This window comes from Setaria viridis, chromosome 9 (assembly GCF_005286985.2).
Source record: "Setaria viridis chromosome 9, Setaria_viridis_v4.0, whole genome shotgun sequence".
Lineage (NCBI taxonomy): Eukaryota > Viridiplantae > Streptophyta > Magnoliopsida > Poales > Poaceae > Setaria > Setaria viridis.
Genome location: NC_048271.2, coordinates 52,266,822 through 52,285,619, shown reverse-complemented (window position 1 = coordinate 52,285,619; position 18,798 = coordinate 52,266,822). Strand labels below are relative to the sequence as shown.

The 18,798-nt window shown below is 44.1% G+C and overlaps 2 protein-coding genes across 2 annotated transcripts; one reads left to right on the top strand and one right to left on the bottom strand.

The window, feature by feature from the left end:
* Positions 1-5,768: 5,768 nt before the first annotated feature.
* Positions 5,769-11,815, top strand: LOC117838611 (protein STRUBBELIG-RECEPTOR FAMILY 6). Its single transcript, XM_034718705.2, has 16 exons — positions 5,769-6,146; positions 7,333-7,465; positions 7,561-7,632; positions 7,722-7,796; positions 7,884-7,955; positions 8,045-8,116; positions 8,267-8,338; positions 8,429-8,494; positions 8,573-8,638; positions 8,713-8,993; positions 9,083-9,366; positions 9,777-10,048; positions 10,413-10,548; positions 10,833-10,963; positions 11,064-11,220; positions 11,316-11,815. The coding sequence occupies exons 1-16, from the start codon at positions 6,011-6,013 to the stop codon at positions 11,454-11,456; spliced, it is 2,166 nt and encodes a 721-aa protein (XP_034574596.1). The 5' UTR covers positions 5,769-6,010; the 3' UTR covers positions 11,457-11,815.
* LOC117838612 (ATPase 10, plasma membrane-type) lies at positions 11,798-16,890 on the bottom strand. The gene is made up of 20 exons (XM_034718706.2): positions 16,825-16,890; positions 16,574-16,693; positions 16,386-16,484; positions 16,110-16,247; positions 15,895-16,029; positions 15,598-15,777; positions 15,300-15,506; positions 15,094-15,213; positions 14,883-15,002; positions 14,652-14,774; positions 14,404-14,508; positions 14,148-14,292; positions 13,669-14,072; positions 13,534-13,566; positions 13,214-13,295; positions 12,963-13,123; positions 12,706-12,879; positions 12,396-12,578; positions 12,161-12,327; positions 11,798-12,065 (listed from the first exon to the last, which is right to left on the bottom strand). Exons 1-20 carry the CDS (start codon positions 16,888-16,890, stop codon positions 11,969-11,971), a joined length of 2,859 nt encoding a protein of 952 aa, XP_034574597.1. The 3' UTR covers positions 11,798-11,968.
* Positions 16,891-18,798: the final 1,908 nt, after the last annotated feature.

Here is an 18,798-nt window from a genome sequence, read left to right as displayed (position 1 = left end):
TTCGTGGAGTGGAGTGCTCCCAAACACCCCCGTAGTGTCGTGATGGACTTCGAGCGGACCGAGACGGCCAACCTACTACTCTCTCTCCTGCGCCTGCTCACAGAAAACACCCTCCCTGGCTCCCTGCTCTCTAAAAAAAGAGAAAAAAAAGACAACACCTCCCTTTGCTCCTAACCAGACCTACCATCCGGCAATCCCCAAGTCCCCGATCCCGTCACCGCGTCGCCTCCTCCGTCGGTTCTCCTTCCCAGAGCTTTTTGCCTATTTGGGTCAAATGTTTGGCTTCATCAATTTGCCACTGCCAACAATAGCTTCATCGATTTGCCAATAATAACACCTGCCAACAATAGCTTCATCGATTTGCCAATAATAACACCTGCAACCTTGTTTTTCTTGCCACTATGCTGTTTCCAATCCATTTTAATTCTCTCTCCCATACATACCCACGTGAAATGACAATCTTACCCCTTATATCTTTTCTAAGTGCTCACGTTCCAGATAAGGCTGTTCGGAGCTGTTCTTGAGTACTGACAGGACGAGCGCCACGGCAGACTCAGGTCCTAGCGTCGCCCCTGCCAAAATTCGTGTGCTGCAGTTAGGGATGGTAAAGGGCCCTCTAATTTAGCCAAATTTAAGGATCGGGCTCAATAAGGACCGGGCCATAAATTAATATGAATTTAAACTAAAAATAGATAGGGCTAAGTTGGATTATGAAGGAGGCATAAGGGCCATGATCCATTACCACCCCTAGCTGCAGTGCAATTGACATGAAACATTGAGAATTAATTTTACACCCAACAAGGCAACAATATCATGGTTCATTCATTTTCATAATGAGTTCACAATTCAGTCAACTTCATTGCAAGGTCCAGGCTGTAACCATTTAGCATGCAGACCATAATTTGAAATAGCAGTCATCACATAGTTGAGATGGCTGAACAAAATAGCAGAGTCATGGCACAATTTAGATGGTTCAACAAAATAGAGCACTTTCATTATACAAAAGAGAGGGTTTTAGTAGCTCTTCCAGGTTCCTTTTCCTCTTCTCTGAAGTAATCTTTTTAGTATCAATCTTAACTGAAGTTGTTAGTGTGCTTGGAGTAGCAGGAGGTGCTGCAGTGCTCTGATTGGAAGTGCATTCTCCCCTAAGCATCGTAGATGCCTGCATATAAAAATAAAAACAGATTAGATAAAGTCGCGAACAATGATACAAAGCAATTTTTTCACGAGAAGCATCATTACCTTCTTGTGAGCATCCCAGGGTTGTCTCCTAGTAGTGGACCCCTTGTGTTGTTAGACTTCGCAGGTTTAGAATCAGTTCTCAACTGCTTTGTTTTATTTTTCCTAGGCTTCCTCAACTTCTTTTTTTTTGCCATTTAGTGGATATTTGTAGCTAGCCTATCTATGGTCTTTTATTTCCACATCTTGGGCATGTTATTGGACCTCTAATCGTTATCTTCTCCTTTCCCTTTCCTATGTCTTTCTCTTCCTTATTATCCTTTCATGCTTTCCCTTTCACGCTACCCCCTCCAGGAAGCTTTTGATCCTCTTCTTTCTCTATCTTCCTACTCCCATTTTCCCGAGAGGTGCCCCTAAGACATAGCCAAGGTCGACCTTAGGCCACTAACTTCTGTTAGTCATTGGTTCAATCATTCCTTGATATGCTTCTATAAACCTTTGAACTGAGAAGTACTCATGAACATAATCATTGAATGGGACTTAGCTTTTGTGTCGCCAGAAAAGCCAAGGCATGTTCACATGGTTTACTTGTGTGTTGCCACTCCTCACAAGTGCAAGTTCTGTCCAATAATTTGACAACATGCCTCACATGGTTATCTCTACTGTTGTCCCAAACTTCTGCAGAAAATCTAGCAGAACCGACAACTCTCAGGTATCCTAATCCTCTGGTCCTTGCCCTTAGATGAAGCCTTACAGTTGGTAATAACAATCCATGAAACCTTTCTCCCATCCTTCTTCTCTTATCCTATAGTACCATTATCATCTCCTATCTTGTCGGCTAGCTCCGTAATAGGTAGGTCTTTATAGTCTTTTACCCGGTTATTAAACACCTCGGCAATATTATTTGTTATGTAATCATATTTGATGGCTGGGTTGAAAGCACACCTCATCCACTTCAGGTGATGGTACTGAGCTAGGTACTTCTCCACTTCAGAATTTGCATCCAAATTTTTTTTCATGTGATGATTAAACACAACAGTTCTATATGTTCTTACAGCAAGATACATCCTTCCAAATGTGTCACCAAAATACTTCTTGATGAAGTTTTGCATCAAGTGTCTAAAGAACTCCCTATGTTCAGCTTGAGGGAATACTTGCTTAACTACATTTTCCAAACCTTTACAAGCATCTGTACAGATGGTCAAAGGGGAAGCATTCCCTATTGTTTTATTGAGCTGACTTATAAACCAAACCCAATTATCTTCAATCTCCGAATCTATGAATCCAAAGGCTATTGGATACATCCAATTGTTTCCATCTACACCTGTAGCAGAAGCTAAATTACCATTCCACCTTCCATTAAGTGCAGTTCCATCAATGGATAGGTATAGCCTACAACCAGCCTTGAATCCCTCAATGCAAGGGCCAGTGCACAAAAAAATCTACGAAAGTAAACTCTCCCTTGTACAACCTCTGTATCAATCTCAACAACACTTCCCAGAGACATCTTCTCAATCTCTGCCTTTCAACTGTACAATGCATGGAAACTCTCTTCCCATGGCCCATATATCTGTTTCAAAGCCATCCCCTTCCCTTCTATACTGTATGATACCCAATAGTGATATTGTAGTCATCTTCCAACTTTTTCTGTAGTTTCTTAGTACCCATTTTCTCATCCTTGATGAGGATAGGGACAACTTTTGTAGCCACCCAGGATTTTGAAGCTGTAGTAGTCTTTATTCTACCGGTTGATATACAATCATGTTTATCCACTAAAAGGGTGATCTGCAATCAAATAGCAGTGAAAATTAGTTCATATGAGCAAGTGAAAACACATGAAAAATAGCTGCAGGTCAGGCACTACAAACACATGCAAAATAACAAGTTAGTACCATGATAGTTCTCTCATTACTTTGACGATTGCCGACTATTCTCCAAGGGCGGTCTTCACCTGTGTAGAACCCTCTAAATCGTTTTTGATCTGATGTCTCTGTACCCAATTCAAACTTGATTCCATATTGCCTCACAGCCAACCAATACTCATCCATATCATGGTAATAAATGCCAAGTTTCATTTATGTTTTATCCTTGTCATAACTTATATGCAACTCCTCTGGTATGACATCATCCATTGGAATGGTTGCACCCTCTATGTCCAATGGCATGGTACCTCCTTGGGTTTCAGCCGCCTGTGCTGCAGCCTCCTTTGCAGCAGCCTCTACGGCCTTCTTCACCCTTTCATCCTCATCCTTCAACCCCAAAATAACGTACAATTTATCTTGTCCAATGGTTTCAATTCTTCCTTCCTCATCATGACTTTCCTAAATTACCAATGTATCCCAATTAATCGATTCAAAATCAGGTAGCTCACATGGCACAAACTCAAGCAGAAATGGTTCCTGCGCGCCACTGTTCGAGAAAGTCACACTTGACTGACATGAAAAACTACTTCATATGTCAACAATTTCAACTAAGAAGCACACCCACTTTACAGACCATCTATCCTTGAATATGGTTAACAGATGCTCACTAATTTAAACCCTTTCTTGGATCTTTGTGCTCATGTCAGTGGACCAGATGTGAGGCTCTTGTGTGCTACCCCAATGCAACCTCTGCTTGAGATCTCCAAGAAAACTATCCATTGTGTACCTATTCAAGGACACATCCCAATCCAGATCTTGCCTTTCATCCCGCTTGACAGTCCATCATCAAGCTGTCCAGCTATGACAAGGGCTCATCGGAATGGCTACCTTCATATCGCTCCCAAAAGGTAGAGACTGAACGAGAAAAAAAAGAGATAAAATCTAGTCCAATAGATTTCATACCATGAAAAAGAAGTCAACAGAACAAGAGGCAAGACAACATGAGCAAAGCCAAGCCAAGCCAAGCTCTTGGTAGTTGTCCAACTTGAAAAGAAAAGGAGCAGAGCAATGACAGAGCGCTAACAAACCTAGTCCCGTACTCTGTTCCGTTACAGACCTGATGATGATCAGTTAGTTAGTACGAGCAGTCCGGCGTTGCGGAGGGACATAACGGCAGGTGTGTCAATCAAGGAGCGCACGTACAGGTACAGCCCGTCCTCAGTCCCCGTTGGTAGCATCCTCGAAACCCGAATCCATATGCGTGTCCCACAACGCCAGAACCCACAAAATCCTCGTGGCCTTGCTGCACGTCGTGGGGACGACGACACCTCGAAAGGCCCCGTGAAAATCACCGAGATCACTGCAGTCAGTTGCAGACAACCATAGAAAGTACAGAAACTGAAACGCACACGGTGCTTATGGATGCTGGTGGTTGCAGAGTCACTTTCTCAAGTCTGAACGAACTGAACCCAAGCAGGAGACTTTGTACCACCACTAGGGGGTGCGAATCCGGGAGGGACACGGGCACGGGTCTGTGCTTTTCAGGTCTCTCTTTGCAGGCTCGCTTTCCAGTCCCAAGTGCTCGCCAAGTAGAAAACATAATCCAAAGCGCTGCAGGGCCGTTGGTGGAGGAGGAGCCGAGCGCGTCCTCGTCAGCGCGGGCAGAGCCGTCGTTGCCCGTTGGTGTGGTGTCGAAGGATTTGCATTAGATTAGCGTGTCCGCGCGCTGGCTTGGGGCGGTTGGTCGCATGTTGCTGTCCAGCTTGGTTCTCGCCACGACTGAATCGAGCAGCTGCGACGCATCGCAATGGAGGAAAGCCTCTCTTCGTCGTCCCTGCGCGTAGTGTGGATGGTAACATGACATGGTCCAATCATTAGCGTGTGGGCAAGCGATGGGTTACCGCAATGCCGCTTCTGCCCTTTGCTCTCTAATCCCGGTGCGCTGCTCGCGGAGCGTTAAGCAACAGCCGTGTCCTGCCACAGGGATGCATTGCATTGCATTGCATGAGGCCCGTTCGTCGTCGTACGCGGCGCTCTTCTTCTTGGCTCACGACCAGCTGGCGACGCAGGGCGGGCGGGCACAGGTTCTGTTTGGTTGACCTTTGTGTCAGGTGCGCGTGTCGCGGTGGAAGCGCATGCAGGTTAGATTGAGAAAAAAAAAGAATGACACGCCACACTCGCACCGTCGGATCGTCACTGCAGGGTTGGGGAAAAAGAAAAGGAAACAAAAACAAAGCACCGCCCATCGGGCTGACAAATAGCAGAATAACAACAATCTGCGGCGGTTCGTGACTATTTTTTTCAGTATTGTATCCTCTCTCTGTCTGTCACAGCTGGGAAACACAGGGGCCAAAATTCCTCTGCCGCTGACCAAGCCGATACGGCCAGCTCAGGCTCAGGCTGCAGGGCACTTGCCACGTTCTCGTACCCATCCACAGAGAGGCAGACGGAGACCTAATCCCATGTTAGTGTAACGACCTCTGTCCATCCTAATAATCGCCATCCTGTCTGTTCATTGTCCTACGAAGCATGGTAGCGGTACTAGCATGTCAATATCCTTTTTTCCTCACAAAAGGAGCAGTACTAGCATTTTCGATGACAAGTAAATCGGCGGAATTTCCTTTCGTGCATTTTGTAAAGGAAAAAAAATCCTCCATTTCCTTTCGAACGTTACCTTCCTTCCCCGGGGCAGGCGAATCACGGGAATGCCAATGACAGCGACACCAGCGAAGCGATTGACCTCATCACCACCCGGGTTCTTGTCCGGGCGCTCTGTCTGCCAGCTGCCGCCGTGCTAGTTTCCAGTGCACACGCACACGCGCACAATTCATATCCGGGGGTTGAAGAGCGGCGCCACGATCTGTTAAAAAGGGTCGTAATTCAGTCGGATTTGGAGGCGCCGAGTACACAAGGGAGCTCCTCCCGGTTTCGCTAGGGGGGAGGACCGGAGGAGAGCATTGCCGCGCGAGATGGCGAGGAGGAGGGGAGGCGGTGGCGGGACGGTGGGCGCGCCATGGCTGGTGCTGCTGCTCCTGGGATGCTGCGGCGGCGGCATTTGGCCACGCGGATGGATCTTCGCTGCTGCCGACACGGACCCCAGCGATCGTGAGTTGGAAACTTCTGCTCTAACTGGATAATTCTTCCTTTTGGTAGTAGTAAGTTAGTAACTGGATTGCTCTTTAGAGGTCTGTTTGGCGTCTTCAGTTCAGAAAGAAAGTTGGATTTTTTTTCCTACCAATTTCCAAGGGGTGAATTTTCCAATTTCTTTCGGTATTTCCACCAGATGGGTGCCGTGCTCTGGTAGATTCGGTTCCGGAATCAGCAAGTCTGCTGAACTGCTCTCTTCCCTAACCAAATCTTGGTTTCTTCTCGCGACTCCCCCGTTTCTAGTCATTAGTATTTAACGTTACTTTTAGAAATTAGGTTACGGGGGCTTCGCTTTGTGTGGGATTTGAGAATGCTCTCGATTTTCATCCTTTCTACATTGTGGACAGGATGCTGTCTGAATTCCGCTGTCTGTTTGTCCACAAGCTCACGAACTGTACGGTTTACTGTGCGTCCGGCAGTTTCTGTCGCAGCGCGCTGACACAAGTTAGATGGTGATAGCAGGGGCCTGCAGTTTTTTTGGTGGATTTGGAGGGGTAATTCAGCAGCGGGAATGCGCTGGATTCAGAGGAAATTCTAGTTTCTGCAATGTTTTTCTTCTTGCTGCCTTTATCTATTGTTGGTCTCGGTTTCCTTCACTTCTGTTTTCAACTCTTTGTCAAGGACTTGAATTGAAATCGGAAGTGTTGTAAAAGAAAATTCTATTGTTAGCTGATGCCTCTGAACTTAATACCTCAAGTAACACTGTGATGTAGAGGCCGGAATATTGAACTATTCCTTTATCTAACAAAAGTAGCACCACTTGAACTCATAATGCTATTTTTAGATTCTTGCAAGTGTTGATGGAGTTGGTTGGATATAGGAGTGCCATTGTGAGTGGGACATTTTGGTTTTAACAGTCTCCTAGATAACACAATCATTTTCCTTTGAGGCAGCTTCTTGATTTGACACCTCTTCTCCTTTTATTTTTACAAAATCTCATCTTCAAGTAAAGATGAAAATTGCCCTATAGATTTCTCTGAGCAGATCTTTTTTCCTTATCAACCATGGTGATTTTTCCCCATTAGAAGTCATGCTATGTTAACTTGAATCCATGCATATTCTTACTAATTCGTTTGCATACGAACTGAGATCTTTAACAGCATGTCCTATCTACTGTTCTAATTCATGTCTCTCCTGCATGCAGTTAATGTCCTCAATACACTCTTTACTAGTCTGAATTCTCCTGGGCAGCTCAATGGTTGGCAGGCAAATGGTGGTGATCCTTGTGGCCAGTCATGGAAGGGCATCACTTGCTCAGGATCAGGGGTCACTAAAATGTGAGCTTTGTGCCGCAATATAATTGCTACCAGCCTAGCACAGCTTTCATTTCTTACTCCTTCTTAGTGTATTTTTCCTTTATTTGATGCTGTAGCCTATTGTCGAACTTGGGACTCTCCGGAAATTTGGCCTACAACATGAATAACTTGGGTTCATTAGTTGAGCTGTGAGTCCCCAATTATAACTTTTGCTCAACTTTGTTTGCTGTGAGACTTCAGTTGATAGCCATCGTAAATCAATTTTTGTTTGGTGCAGTGACATGAGCCAAAACAGTCTTGGTGGTGGGAGCCAAATACAGTACAATCTTCCCTATATGAAGCTTGAGAGACTGTAAGCTCCCAAGTGAATACATGCATTTGTAATTATTTCCAACTATTCAGGTGGCATGACTGTTTGAGGATTCTTCTTGTTGTGCAGCAATCTTGCAGGAAATCAGTTTGGTGGAAATTTACCCTACTCGATTTCGACAATGACTAATCTTAAGTATTTGTGAGTATCTTTGCACCCAGGAGTTGATTTTACCTTGGAATATATATCATCTATGAAGGGCTAAATGATTTTTTTCTTGGCATATGCAGAAACCTTAACCATAACCAATTACAAGGAAACATCAGCGATGTATTTTCCAGCCTTTATAGTTTGACAGATGTGTAAGTACGTTGTGGGCAGTGTCAGATGGGTCTTAATTTCTTCGCAAAAATAAAAAAGATGGGTCTTAATTTGTGTAGTAAAATTCCTCATTTTTCGTTCATTTTCCTTCTGTTTTGATTCTCATTGTTTTCATATTTAATGTGATGCAGGGATCTCTCCTTTAATTCTCTTACGGGTGATCTTCCACAAAGTTTCACTGGATTGTCAAGCCTGAAACATTTGTATGAAAGGATGCCTGTGCATTTATTTTCATCTCCTATACACATCTCATTAGAACTTTTTTGCATTAACCCATTCCTTTTTTTTCTCAGATATTTGCAGAACAATCAATTTACTGGTTATATCAATGTCCTAGCGAATCTCCCCCTTGAAGCTCTGTGAGTAATCAACAGTGCAATTCAATGATGCTTTATTAGCATGCTCAGTACAATATCTCATAACTTGCTTGCCTGTAGGAATGTTGCGAACAACCGTTTCACTGGTTGGATTCCTAGTCAACTTAAGAAGATAAACAGTATACAGTGAGTTATCTTGACTGCTTGATGTGCAACTGTTAGAGAGCTATATCTTGGACTGATATGCTTCTTGTGTACAGGACTGACGGAAATTCTTGGAGCACAGGACCAGCGCCACCGCCACCTCCATATACAGCGCCGCCTCCTCCGAACCGTAGGAACAGCCCAGATGGTTCATCAAGTTCTGGTGGAAAATCTGGGATAGGTGGTGGAGGTGTGGCTGGAATTATCATATCATTGTTGGTTGTTGGAGCAGTTGTTGCGTTCTTTCTAATAAAAAGAAGAAAACGCAAAGCTGCTAAGGCAGAACACTATGAACAGCACCAGCCATTCACTTCCTTTCCCTCAAACGAAATTAAAGGTCGGTTATCTTGATGGCTGTCACACTTGAGAGATGTCTTCTCAGCTTTATATAATTATGTGAATATCTGCTTTATTCACATGTTGCAGACATGAAGCCTATTGATGAGTCTACCACAGTAGACATAGAGTCTTTGGCTTCACCTGCTTCCATTAGTCTGAAACCGCCCCCGAAGATAGAACGCCACAAATCGTTTGATGATGATGATTTTTCAAACAGGCCTGTTGCAAAGAAAAGCAATATAACACCTATAAAGGCGACTGTTTATTCAGTTGCAGATCTACAGGTGGCAACAGACAGCTTCAGCTTCGACAACCTTGTTGGAGAGGGTACTTTTGGACGTGTTTACAGGGCACAGTTCAATGATGGAAAGGTATGCTCATATCCTCATGTCACAATTCCTATCTATTTCGTAAGGTACACGAAAAGTTTCTTTATATAAGTACTGTCTGTATTCTGTAAGGCCTTTGAAAATAGGGCTAATGTTTTCAATCATACAGAGCTAAGAAGAAATTATATTCATGTATATATTATAACATTAGTGAAAGGTGGCAATCATACAGTGCTAAGAAGAAATTATATTTTCGGAGCAAGATGTTTTAATGAAGAACAAAGTAACATAGAAGATCCTGAAAAATTGACTACTTTCTGTTGCATAATGATAGCTTCTGTTTTCCTGTTCTAATATTTATTCCTTTTCTTTAGAAAGTACTCATGTAGTGTAATACAGAGTTGGGCCATTTATTTAAATATAATGTGCTTACTTTTGTTTACTCTATCTAGGTTCTGGCCATCAAGAAATTAGACAGCACTGTGATGCCATTCCAATCATCTGATGACTTTGCTGAACTGGTCTCTAATATCTCAAAATTGCACCATCCAAATCTAAATGAGCTTGTGGGCTATTGTATGGAACACGGGCAACACTTGCTTGTGTATGATTTCCACAGGAATGGATCGCTTCATGATCTACTTCACCTTTCAGACGATTACAGCAAGCCACTTAGTTGGAATTCTCGTGTCAAGATCGCACTCGGCTCTGCCCGTTCACTAGAGTAAGTGGAAATTTGGATGGCATGAATGATAATATTTGTTAATCTGAATGGCATGAATTATGATATTGAGTCTACATGCATGTCAATTATCATATTTTAGATAGTCTACATGCATATTATATTTTAGATAGTGGAATAAACAGTATCCCGGCATAGACTTTTTGTTTATGCATTTTTTTTACTCTTTTCTTATTCTTGTGGAATCTGTCTTGTTGGTTAAATATGTCAAAATATTAACTGAAAGTTTGAGGAACATGCTTCAATGATTATTAAGCCTGTTCATGACGTGATATACTGTAACATTCTATTTTTCCTTTCAAACTATGTAAATCCTTACAGTTTCCCATTAAAATGTAATTCATAGGTATCTTCATGAAATATGTTCTCCATCCATCATCCATAAGAATTTCAAGTCATCAAACATTTTGCTGGACTCGGAATTCAATCCACATGTTTCAGATGCTGGACTTGCAAGCTTTATTCCTGATGCTGAATTCCAGGTAATGGTCAATATACTAACATCTAAGTTCTTGCATGGTCAACAGGTCAAGTTAAAAGAACTTTAGTACATGGAGAACTCTTAGGTAGCCAAGCTACTAAAAACCAGTTTAATGAGCTTATAAAACTTCATGTATACATGTACCTACAATGATGAAAAACAAATATCTTTTATGTCCTCTTGGTTATCTAGGTATGCATCAGCTATGCAGTTCTTACCCTAGTTTTTCAGACTCTGGCTCACTAACCATCTTTGTAATGTTTACCGCCAAATAAATTTGTGCAGGCAGCAGAACAAAGTGCGGGATACACTGCCCCAGAGGTGGACATGACCGGTCAGTACACCCTCAAAAGTGATGTCTACAGCTTTGGAGTTGTCATGCTTGAGCTATTGACGGGACGGAGACCATTTGACAGGTGCCCTCTCATTATCTGTTTTTCAGCCTTTTAAGTTATAATTTATAAAATTTGATAATTGATGATCCTACATGCCATTGTGTGACCATTTTCATTACAGCTCTAGACCCAGGTCAGAGCAGTCACTTGTGCGGTGGGCGACCCCCCAGCTGCATGACATTGACGCGTTGGACAGGATGGTTGATCCTGCACTCAAGGGTCTATACCCAGCCAAATCTCTATCTCGATTTGCTGATGTGCTCGCACTATGTGTCCAGGTAGGAGTTACAGTGTTCATATATACTAGTCGTATGGAACAAACATATCCATCTAAATAAAGTTCTGAACCTTGTGAACCAAATTCTTGTTGCAGCCTGAACCTGAATTCAGGCCACCAATGTCAGAGGTGGTGCAAGCACTGGTTCGACTTGTGCAGAGGGCAAACATGACAAAGAGAATGCTCGATGGAGATACTTCTCGCCGACCAGATGACCAAGACCAAGATTTCATATGATGGAAGAAGAACCCGATCCTTTCTGTTACATCTCAGGTTGTATTTATTCCATTCGACTAGTGCCAGAAGAGAGATAAGTGGAAGAAGAAAACAGAGGAGTTTGTCAGCTTCGCCAGTACATAATCACAGGTTTTTCTTGGTAACAAAGGAGTTGTGTTCTATGGTTGATGGTTGTATTGTGTCAAGAAAAACAGTACCTTGATCTTAGATTAATGCATTCTATTGTATTCTTTGGCTAGATTATATTCAAATGCACCTGATAAACAGAACTATGGTGTCAAGTTCTCTGAATGTTAAAATAATCAAGTACTCTCAGTACTGCTGCATCAGCTGAAACAAGATGCATAAAATCAGTGCAACTTTATTGGGTGTGATCTGGAATCTGTTCTATCAAATCTCTTCACATTTAGCATTCCCTTATTAAGAAGATATGCATAAACACTAGTTTCGAGCTGAACAGATGCTGTCCCATTTGTTATCTGAAAACACCACCACCTTAAGGCTCATGCAGGTCAGACGGTCTGAGCCGTCCGTATGATGCGACTATCCACACGCTTCAACCCCATTAGAGACTCCACGTGTGCTCTCAGTGCATGCCTTTCTCCCAACCTGCAAACAGAATCGATCAGATTCTCACTCAGTTTCCTGCTTTGACATTGCCCAGCCAAGAAGACCAAATCTCGCAATCCCCAAAGCACTCTTACCTGGTGATCTCGGCGCGCCACCTCGCCTGATCTACGATCTGAGAGGACGGCATTGAGCTGCTGAGAAGATGATCAGAGAACGCCCTTTGCTGAACATCTCTCCGGGAAAGCGCCCACCTGGACTCCTGGTCCTCCTTCCTGAAGTCGCTCTTCCTTGTAAATGCAGTCTGAAGCATGAACAAGCAGCCATGAATGAATTCTGAAGGAAGAGAGCAGATGAACAACTGTGCAGTACCTTCCTGTCGATCAGCAAGTTCCATGCTTTGCCACTAAGAATGTACCGGACGGCGACCTTGATCAGGTCAAGTGGCACATAGAAAACCAGGCTGTACAGCCATATGACACCGGCCCAGCGCCATCCGATCGCACTGATCGATGCGAAGCCGATGGTCGCATAGACGGTGACAAGGGTAGCCACCTGCGATCGAGAGCTTCAGTTACAACTTACAGGCACATCTTCAATGCATCTTGGGTTGAACGTGAATGACAAGCGCTCGCTAAATTCTGGTGCAGCTCACTCTTCTCCAGAGATTTCAGAGACTCACCAGTTGTGCTACGACAAAGGCACAAATCAGCAGAGCTCCAGGCCTTTCGAGGAATGACAGGCCATGACTGCGTGTGACGAAGATCAGAGCCTGGCTGATGATGCTGACCTGCAGGTACATCGCCGACGAGAGCTTCTCAGCGTCTTCCTTGAGAGATCTCACCTTGAAATGTGACTGCAATTCAGAGACAGATCTTCAGTCAGTTGATCTATCAAATATATCTTCAGTTCTGGATGCTGCAACCAATGTTATGTTACCTCAAAGAATGTGGTCCTTGTCACTGCCCAGTAGAACAGCACCGTCACCAATGCAAGGTAGGTTCCCATGACGACTCCAGTTGCAAAGATCTCATTCAGCTTCCACCTATCTGGTCTTGGCGACGGCTTCACGCGATCCTTTGATATCGTCATGATGGTCCCTTATCAGAGTGGTACATTTCAAATCCATCATTCTGATGTAGCAATGTGCAGCTATTTTGGATGAGATGACAAGTTCAGAGATGCATCACCGTCGTTCAGTATGGCTATGATTAGAACCATGAACGGAGGGAAGTCGTACTCCCATATCGATGCCAGAAGAACAAATCCTAGCTGCTTGCAGAAAAAAAAATCTGAAATTACTACTCCATCTGTTCCATATTGTAGGTCGTTTTAGTTTTTTTAGGTTCATAGATATTATTATGCATCTAGATATAGTGTATGTCTAGGTACATAATAATATCTATGAACCTAGAAAAGTCCAAAATGACCTACAATTTGGAACGGAGGAAGTATTTAGTGTGACCTAGAATGGCAGAGTCAAGTATTTAAAAGTTAATTTGGTTCCTACCACTATCCGTATGGTGATGGATACGGCATAAATCTGCAGAGATGAAGCAGCAGTTACGGCAAGCCAAATTTACCACTGAATTTTACTGTGCCGTGCAATGCTGAAGCATGATACTGAATGCAATAAGGATCGAACCGTGTAGTTCTTCATGCGCTGGAAGATGGCGCGGCTGGTCAGGACGGCGCTGACGATCACACTGAGCCCGGGCTCCGTGAGCACGATGTCGGCGGCACCCCTCGCGGCGTCCGTGGCGTCGGACACCGCGATGCCGATGTCCGCCTTCTTCAACGCCGGCGCGTCGTTCACGCCGTCGCCCGTCATCCCGCAGACGTGGCCCTTACCCTGAAGGATCCTCACGATCTCGTACTTGTGCTCCGGGAACACGCCGGCGAATCCGTCGGCCTTCTCGACAAGCTCGTCGACGGGAACCGCCGCCGAGTTCTCACCGTTGCCACGGCCGAACAGCGACGCCGACGGGTGCATGTTCGTGCCCATCCCCAGGCGCCGGCCGGTCTCCTTTGCAATGGCCAGGTGATCACCTGCACGGACAGAGCCAGCGATCAAGTCAGGGCGTCACGCTACGGAAACAAGCACAAGTTCGTGGCCATGCGCACCGGTGATCATCTTCACGCAGACGCCAAGATCGAGCGCTCTGCGGATGGTGTCGGCGCTGTCGTGCCGCGGCGGATCGAACAACGGCAGTAGGCCACAGAGGATCCATGGTCCGCCAGGGCTGTCCCTTGATCTTTCTGGGATCTCCTGATACAAGGTACCAACTGATTTCAGAGTTCAGATTGCAATAATGGCCACCAGATCTTCTTCTTCAAAAAGAAAAGTAATGGCCACCAAATAAATTGAATGATGTGGCACCTGGTAAGCAACTGCTAATGCACGGAGGCCCCTCTCTGCAAAATTTTCGATCACTGCCTGCACCTTTTCGGCAACATCATCTTTGTAGTAGCACAAGCTTAAGATCTGAAATATGAACATCATCAGAAGAATAGCATTCAGTCACACAGAATCAAAGTAGGTTCGACAGAATTCTGTAAGGCCTGTACTGACTAAGGAAGAATGGATTATGGATTGAGAGATACAACGATGAACTTCAACAGGAGTACCTGCTCCGGAGCGCCTTTGCTGACCCGGAACCACTTATGATCAGAATCTATGTATGTTACAGCTGTTCTCTTGTCAACTGGATTGAAGGGGAGAAAATGAACTTCAGTGATGTTGGCGCGTGCCTGACAAGGAACACGTAGCATTCTTGTTTCAGAAAAGAGAGAACAGATAAGCTGCCAAGGACTGTTCTGAATGTGTGCAGATTTAAACCGAGCAAATAAATTCAGAACCTCTCTGGGATCAGCTAGCATGTTAATGATGGCCATATCAATTGCATCTTGGTTCTCCACTCTTGATGCTCTTGCAGCTAACAGGACAACCATGTCCTTGTCCATTACTCTGCTGAACACCTGAAGTTACCCAAAGGATGGATCAGCTTGCACCACTAATTATCACTAAGGTGAATACACAGTACCTTTTTATATTATCATAATAAGTTACCTCGATTAGGTTTTTGTCGACGGTAAGATGGTTGAGAGTAAGAGTTCCAGTTTTGTCACAGCACAGAACATCCATTCCTGCCATTTCCTCGATGGCTGTCATCCTTTTAGTGATTGCACCCTGCAAGATGTTCTAACAAACCTAAGGAAAAATGATGCATTAACAACTATTGTCTGAAGAAAGATATCAACAGTGCCGTAGAATACCTGTTGAGATAGGTGATGAGAACCTATTGCAAGAGTGACTGACAGAACGGTAGGCATCGCAATAGGTATCCCGCCGATCAGAATAACAAGCACATTGTTGATTCCATTTCGGTATGACCGGTGCTGTACTGGGAACATGATAATAACCTCAAGAATCACCCCTACCGCAATCGAGCATATACAGAAATTCCCTATGCAGGTTAGAACCTGAAATTTCAGGTGTATGATTAGCTTAAACCAGAGGCATTCATGTGCAATTAGAGATTCATACATATATTCTGAACATTTGACAATTCACCTTTTGGAAATGGCCAACAACCTCTGTGGAGTCCACCAAATGAGCTGCCTTTCCGAAGAAAGAGTGGACGCCAGTCGCGATGACGACAGCTTCAATTTCTCCATGTTTGCACGTTGAACCCGTGAACACTAGGTCACCACTCCTTTTGGTTACCGGAAGGGATTCACCAGTTAGAGCTGACTGCATTAGGGAAAATACAAGGAGCAGATCAAATAAGCTGACATGCTCATCTGAACATACCAGCAGCTGCTATGTTACTTATGGAAACAATATCTGCTAATTCAATTGGGAAATTACCTGGTCAACTTTCAGAGGATCTCCCTCTAGCAGGCGCGCATCCGCTGGTATGATGTCACCAAGCTTGATGCTGATAATATCTCCTGGGACCAAGATGGAAGCATCCAACTCTTGCCATTGCCCATCTCTAAGAGCCTGAAAAAGCACACCAATGACCCATGTATGAAGAGCACAACAAGATCAGACTGGAATAGCACTATTTTGTTTATACAAACCTTTGTTTTTGGTGCCAAGCGTGCCATGAGAGCTGCAGCAGCATTGCCAGCATTATTTTCTTCAATGAAGCTGATAATTGAGTTGATAACCAGAAGGCAGACGATTCCAACAAAATCCTCCCAGTCAGGACCTTGACTCTGAACAAAGGAAAAAGATCCCCATTATGTTTGACAGTTTGAGTGACTGAAATTAGTATCTTAGTAACATTTTCAGAGACTTGTTGAGTAAACCAGTCAAGGGTCATATATTCACATCTCTGAATGTTACAAACTTACACCGCCATTTGCCAAGACCAATGCCATCACTGCTGCAGCCTCCATCACCCAGGACAAAGGGTTCCACATGAAACTGAGGAACTTCAGAATCTTGTTCTCCTGCCAGAAAGTGAAACGCGTATTCAGAAAGTTAGGAATTCAGAATATGTGCGTCATCCAGAAATGGTTAGTCAAAATGTTCAACTTACACGCTTCTCCTCCAATCTGTTTGCCCCAAACAGCTGCAACCGTTCTGCAGCATCCGCCGATGAAAGCCCGCTGCGAGATGTGTTGAGCTGCTCGAAAACATCTTCCAGGGGCAGGCTTTCCTGTATCCGCACAGTGCATACATGACGTCTTCAGAGAATCAGAGGAATGGGACTTTGCATTGCTGTAACTGAATGAATCTTCAGAGAATCAGAGGAATGGGACCTTGCATTGCTGTAACTGATGCGCTTACCAGATCGATCTCTTCGCTGCTGAATTTCTCAAGCCCCAGCAGAGGATTGCGCAGTTCGTCAGCCATTGTTGGCCCTCACGCGAGCGAGGATCTGCAGTTCATCAAGTAGAATAAGGTAGTTGGTAGACTCTTCATGTAACTGAATTACACCTTCATATGGAATCCGGAGACAATGCAGTTTGAAGAACTCACCGTTCAGGAAGCTGAAGGGCACTAGGGCAGAGCATTGGCAGGGTGGTTCTTCTTGAGGCGTTGCGAGTGAGTGAAGGGAGCTGGCAGAGTGGCAGTTGGACTCGTATCCCCCTTTTACCCGCCATTTTGACTGCTCCAACCACCGTTCAAACTTCCCCGGCAGGCTGCTGGCTGTCTCTCCAAACCAAACAGTCGCCTTCCTGTAGCGTGAATTCTGTATGCCGTCTGCAGATGCGACCCACCGATGAGCATGGAGGTGTGCAAAGCATAGGGTTGCCGGGTTGGTGTGTCCATTGGTCCATGGCTGGCAGGGTTGGAACTGGTACAACTACTGGTACATGGCTGCATGCAAGTAACAATTTGCTGGCGGATGTGAACCAAGTGCTACGGGAACGTCAAACGCTAGCACGTTGAAGCCGGAAAAAAATACATGATTTTTTAGAGAAATTTCGTAATTTCTTTTCTAGAGGATTTCATGACAAATTTGATTGAGAGTAGACTTGCATATTTTCAGGCTACTAGTACCAATGATCTCTGTCCTTTTTTAATTAAGAAAAAGAAACTAATCTTCCTCTCCATCTTTTAAAAGGAACAAAATCATGAATTTATGATTTTACAGCTGACGTCCTACCAAAAAAAAAGTGTCGTTATACTCATGTGCTTGCGCGTGTGTATATAAGCCATCCCAATACACACAGACACAGGCCATTGCACAATTGCCTGCAGTCAACTCCTATCCAGCATGAATACAAGGAACATACGTGGAGCCTTGGTGTACTGATCCCGTTTTCCTCGTTTCATCCCCTGCACAATGTAAGTGTACATTGTGCAGGGGATGAAACGAGGAACAAGGGTATGAATACGTGGAACATATGGTCATCATGCTCTTGTTCCTCGTTTCATCCCTGCATAATATAAGTGTACCGATTATCTTGAACAATTGAATTGGTTGGAGATATGCATATGCATGTATACTTCGTGCTGATGAACACGATAATGAAGCAGGTTACATTGTGCAGGGGATGAAACGAGGAACAAGGGTATGAATACGTGGAACATATGGTCATCATGCTCTTGTTCCTCGTTTCATCCCTGCATAATATAAGTGTACCGATTATCTTGAACAATTGAATTGGTTGGAGATATGCATATGCATGTATACTTCGTGCTGATGAACACGATAATGAAGCAGGTCGTGCTCTCGAGCTTCCAAATGCTGGAACTGCAAGGAGCCACGCATATAGCATTACGCGCTTTGGAGGAGTAGATGGGAGCAAGGTGGCGCTGGTGTTCTGCGCCAAGGTTTAGTGTGAGCCGAAACATCACCGGAACCGTTGTGTTATGACACGTTGGGTGAGTGTAGGGCCGTGTGCCCTTCCTGTAATCCCACGTGTCCGCCATAGTTCCGATTGCACGATCGATGCGCTTGATTAATGATAATTAAGCTCTATGCTCATATAGTACTCTCTTTGTCCCAAATCACTATTCATTTTAAATTTTCTAATTGCGTACATATAAAAAAATTTGTATGTAGAAAAGCCAAAACAAACTATAATTCTTTATATTTCTCATTTCTTTGGTGTTTTTTTAAAGGAAGAGGCAGTAGAGCTGCCCCATTGTATTTATATTGGAGTGTCTAGAAAGCCAACAACTATTAAGATTATACAACGCCTCAACAACAAAGGTATATGTGGATTGATTCCATTTGAATTCTCAGTGTCATAACTTTTTTTTCTATAGGCGCGTAAGTTGGTGCTACAGGCCCATTGGTCTACACTTCAA

What these genes read in the sequence shown, in the direction of transcription:
- LOC117838611 (XM_034718705.2), top strand. Translation starts at nt 6,011, where the DNA reads ATGGCGAGGAGGAGGGGAGGCGGTGGCGGGACGGTGGGCGCGCCATGG. An exon ending in CGACACGGACCCCAGCGATC is followed by an intron (nt 6,147 to 7,332) that starts GTGAGTTGGAAA and finishes TCCTGCATGCAG; the next exon opens with TTAATGTCCTCAATACACTC. An exon ending in TCCCTCAAACGAAATTAAAG is followed by an intron (nt 8,994 to 9,082) that starts GTCGGTTATCTT and finishes CACATGTTGCAG; the next exon opens with ACATGAAGCCTATTGATGAG.
- LOC117838612 (XM_034718706.2), bottom strand. Translation starts at nt 16,890, where the DNA reads ATGGCTGACGAACTGCGCAATCCTCTGCTGGGGCTTGAGAAATTCAGC. An exon ending in TGGTCTTGGCAAATGGCGGT is followed by an intron (nt 16,248 to 16,385) that starts GTAAGTTTGTAA and finishes TCCTTTGTTCAG; the next exon opens with AGTCAAGGTCCTGACTGGGA. An exon ending in TTGTTGGCCATTTCCAAAAG is followed by an intron (nt 15,507 to 15,597) that starts GTGAATTGTCAA and finishes CTGAAATTTCAG; the next exon opens with GTTCTAACCTGCATAGGGAA.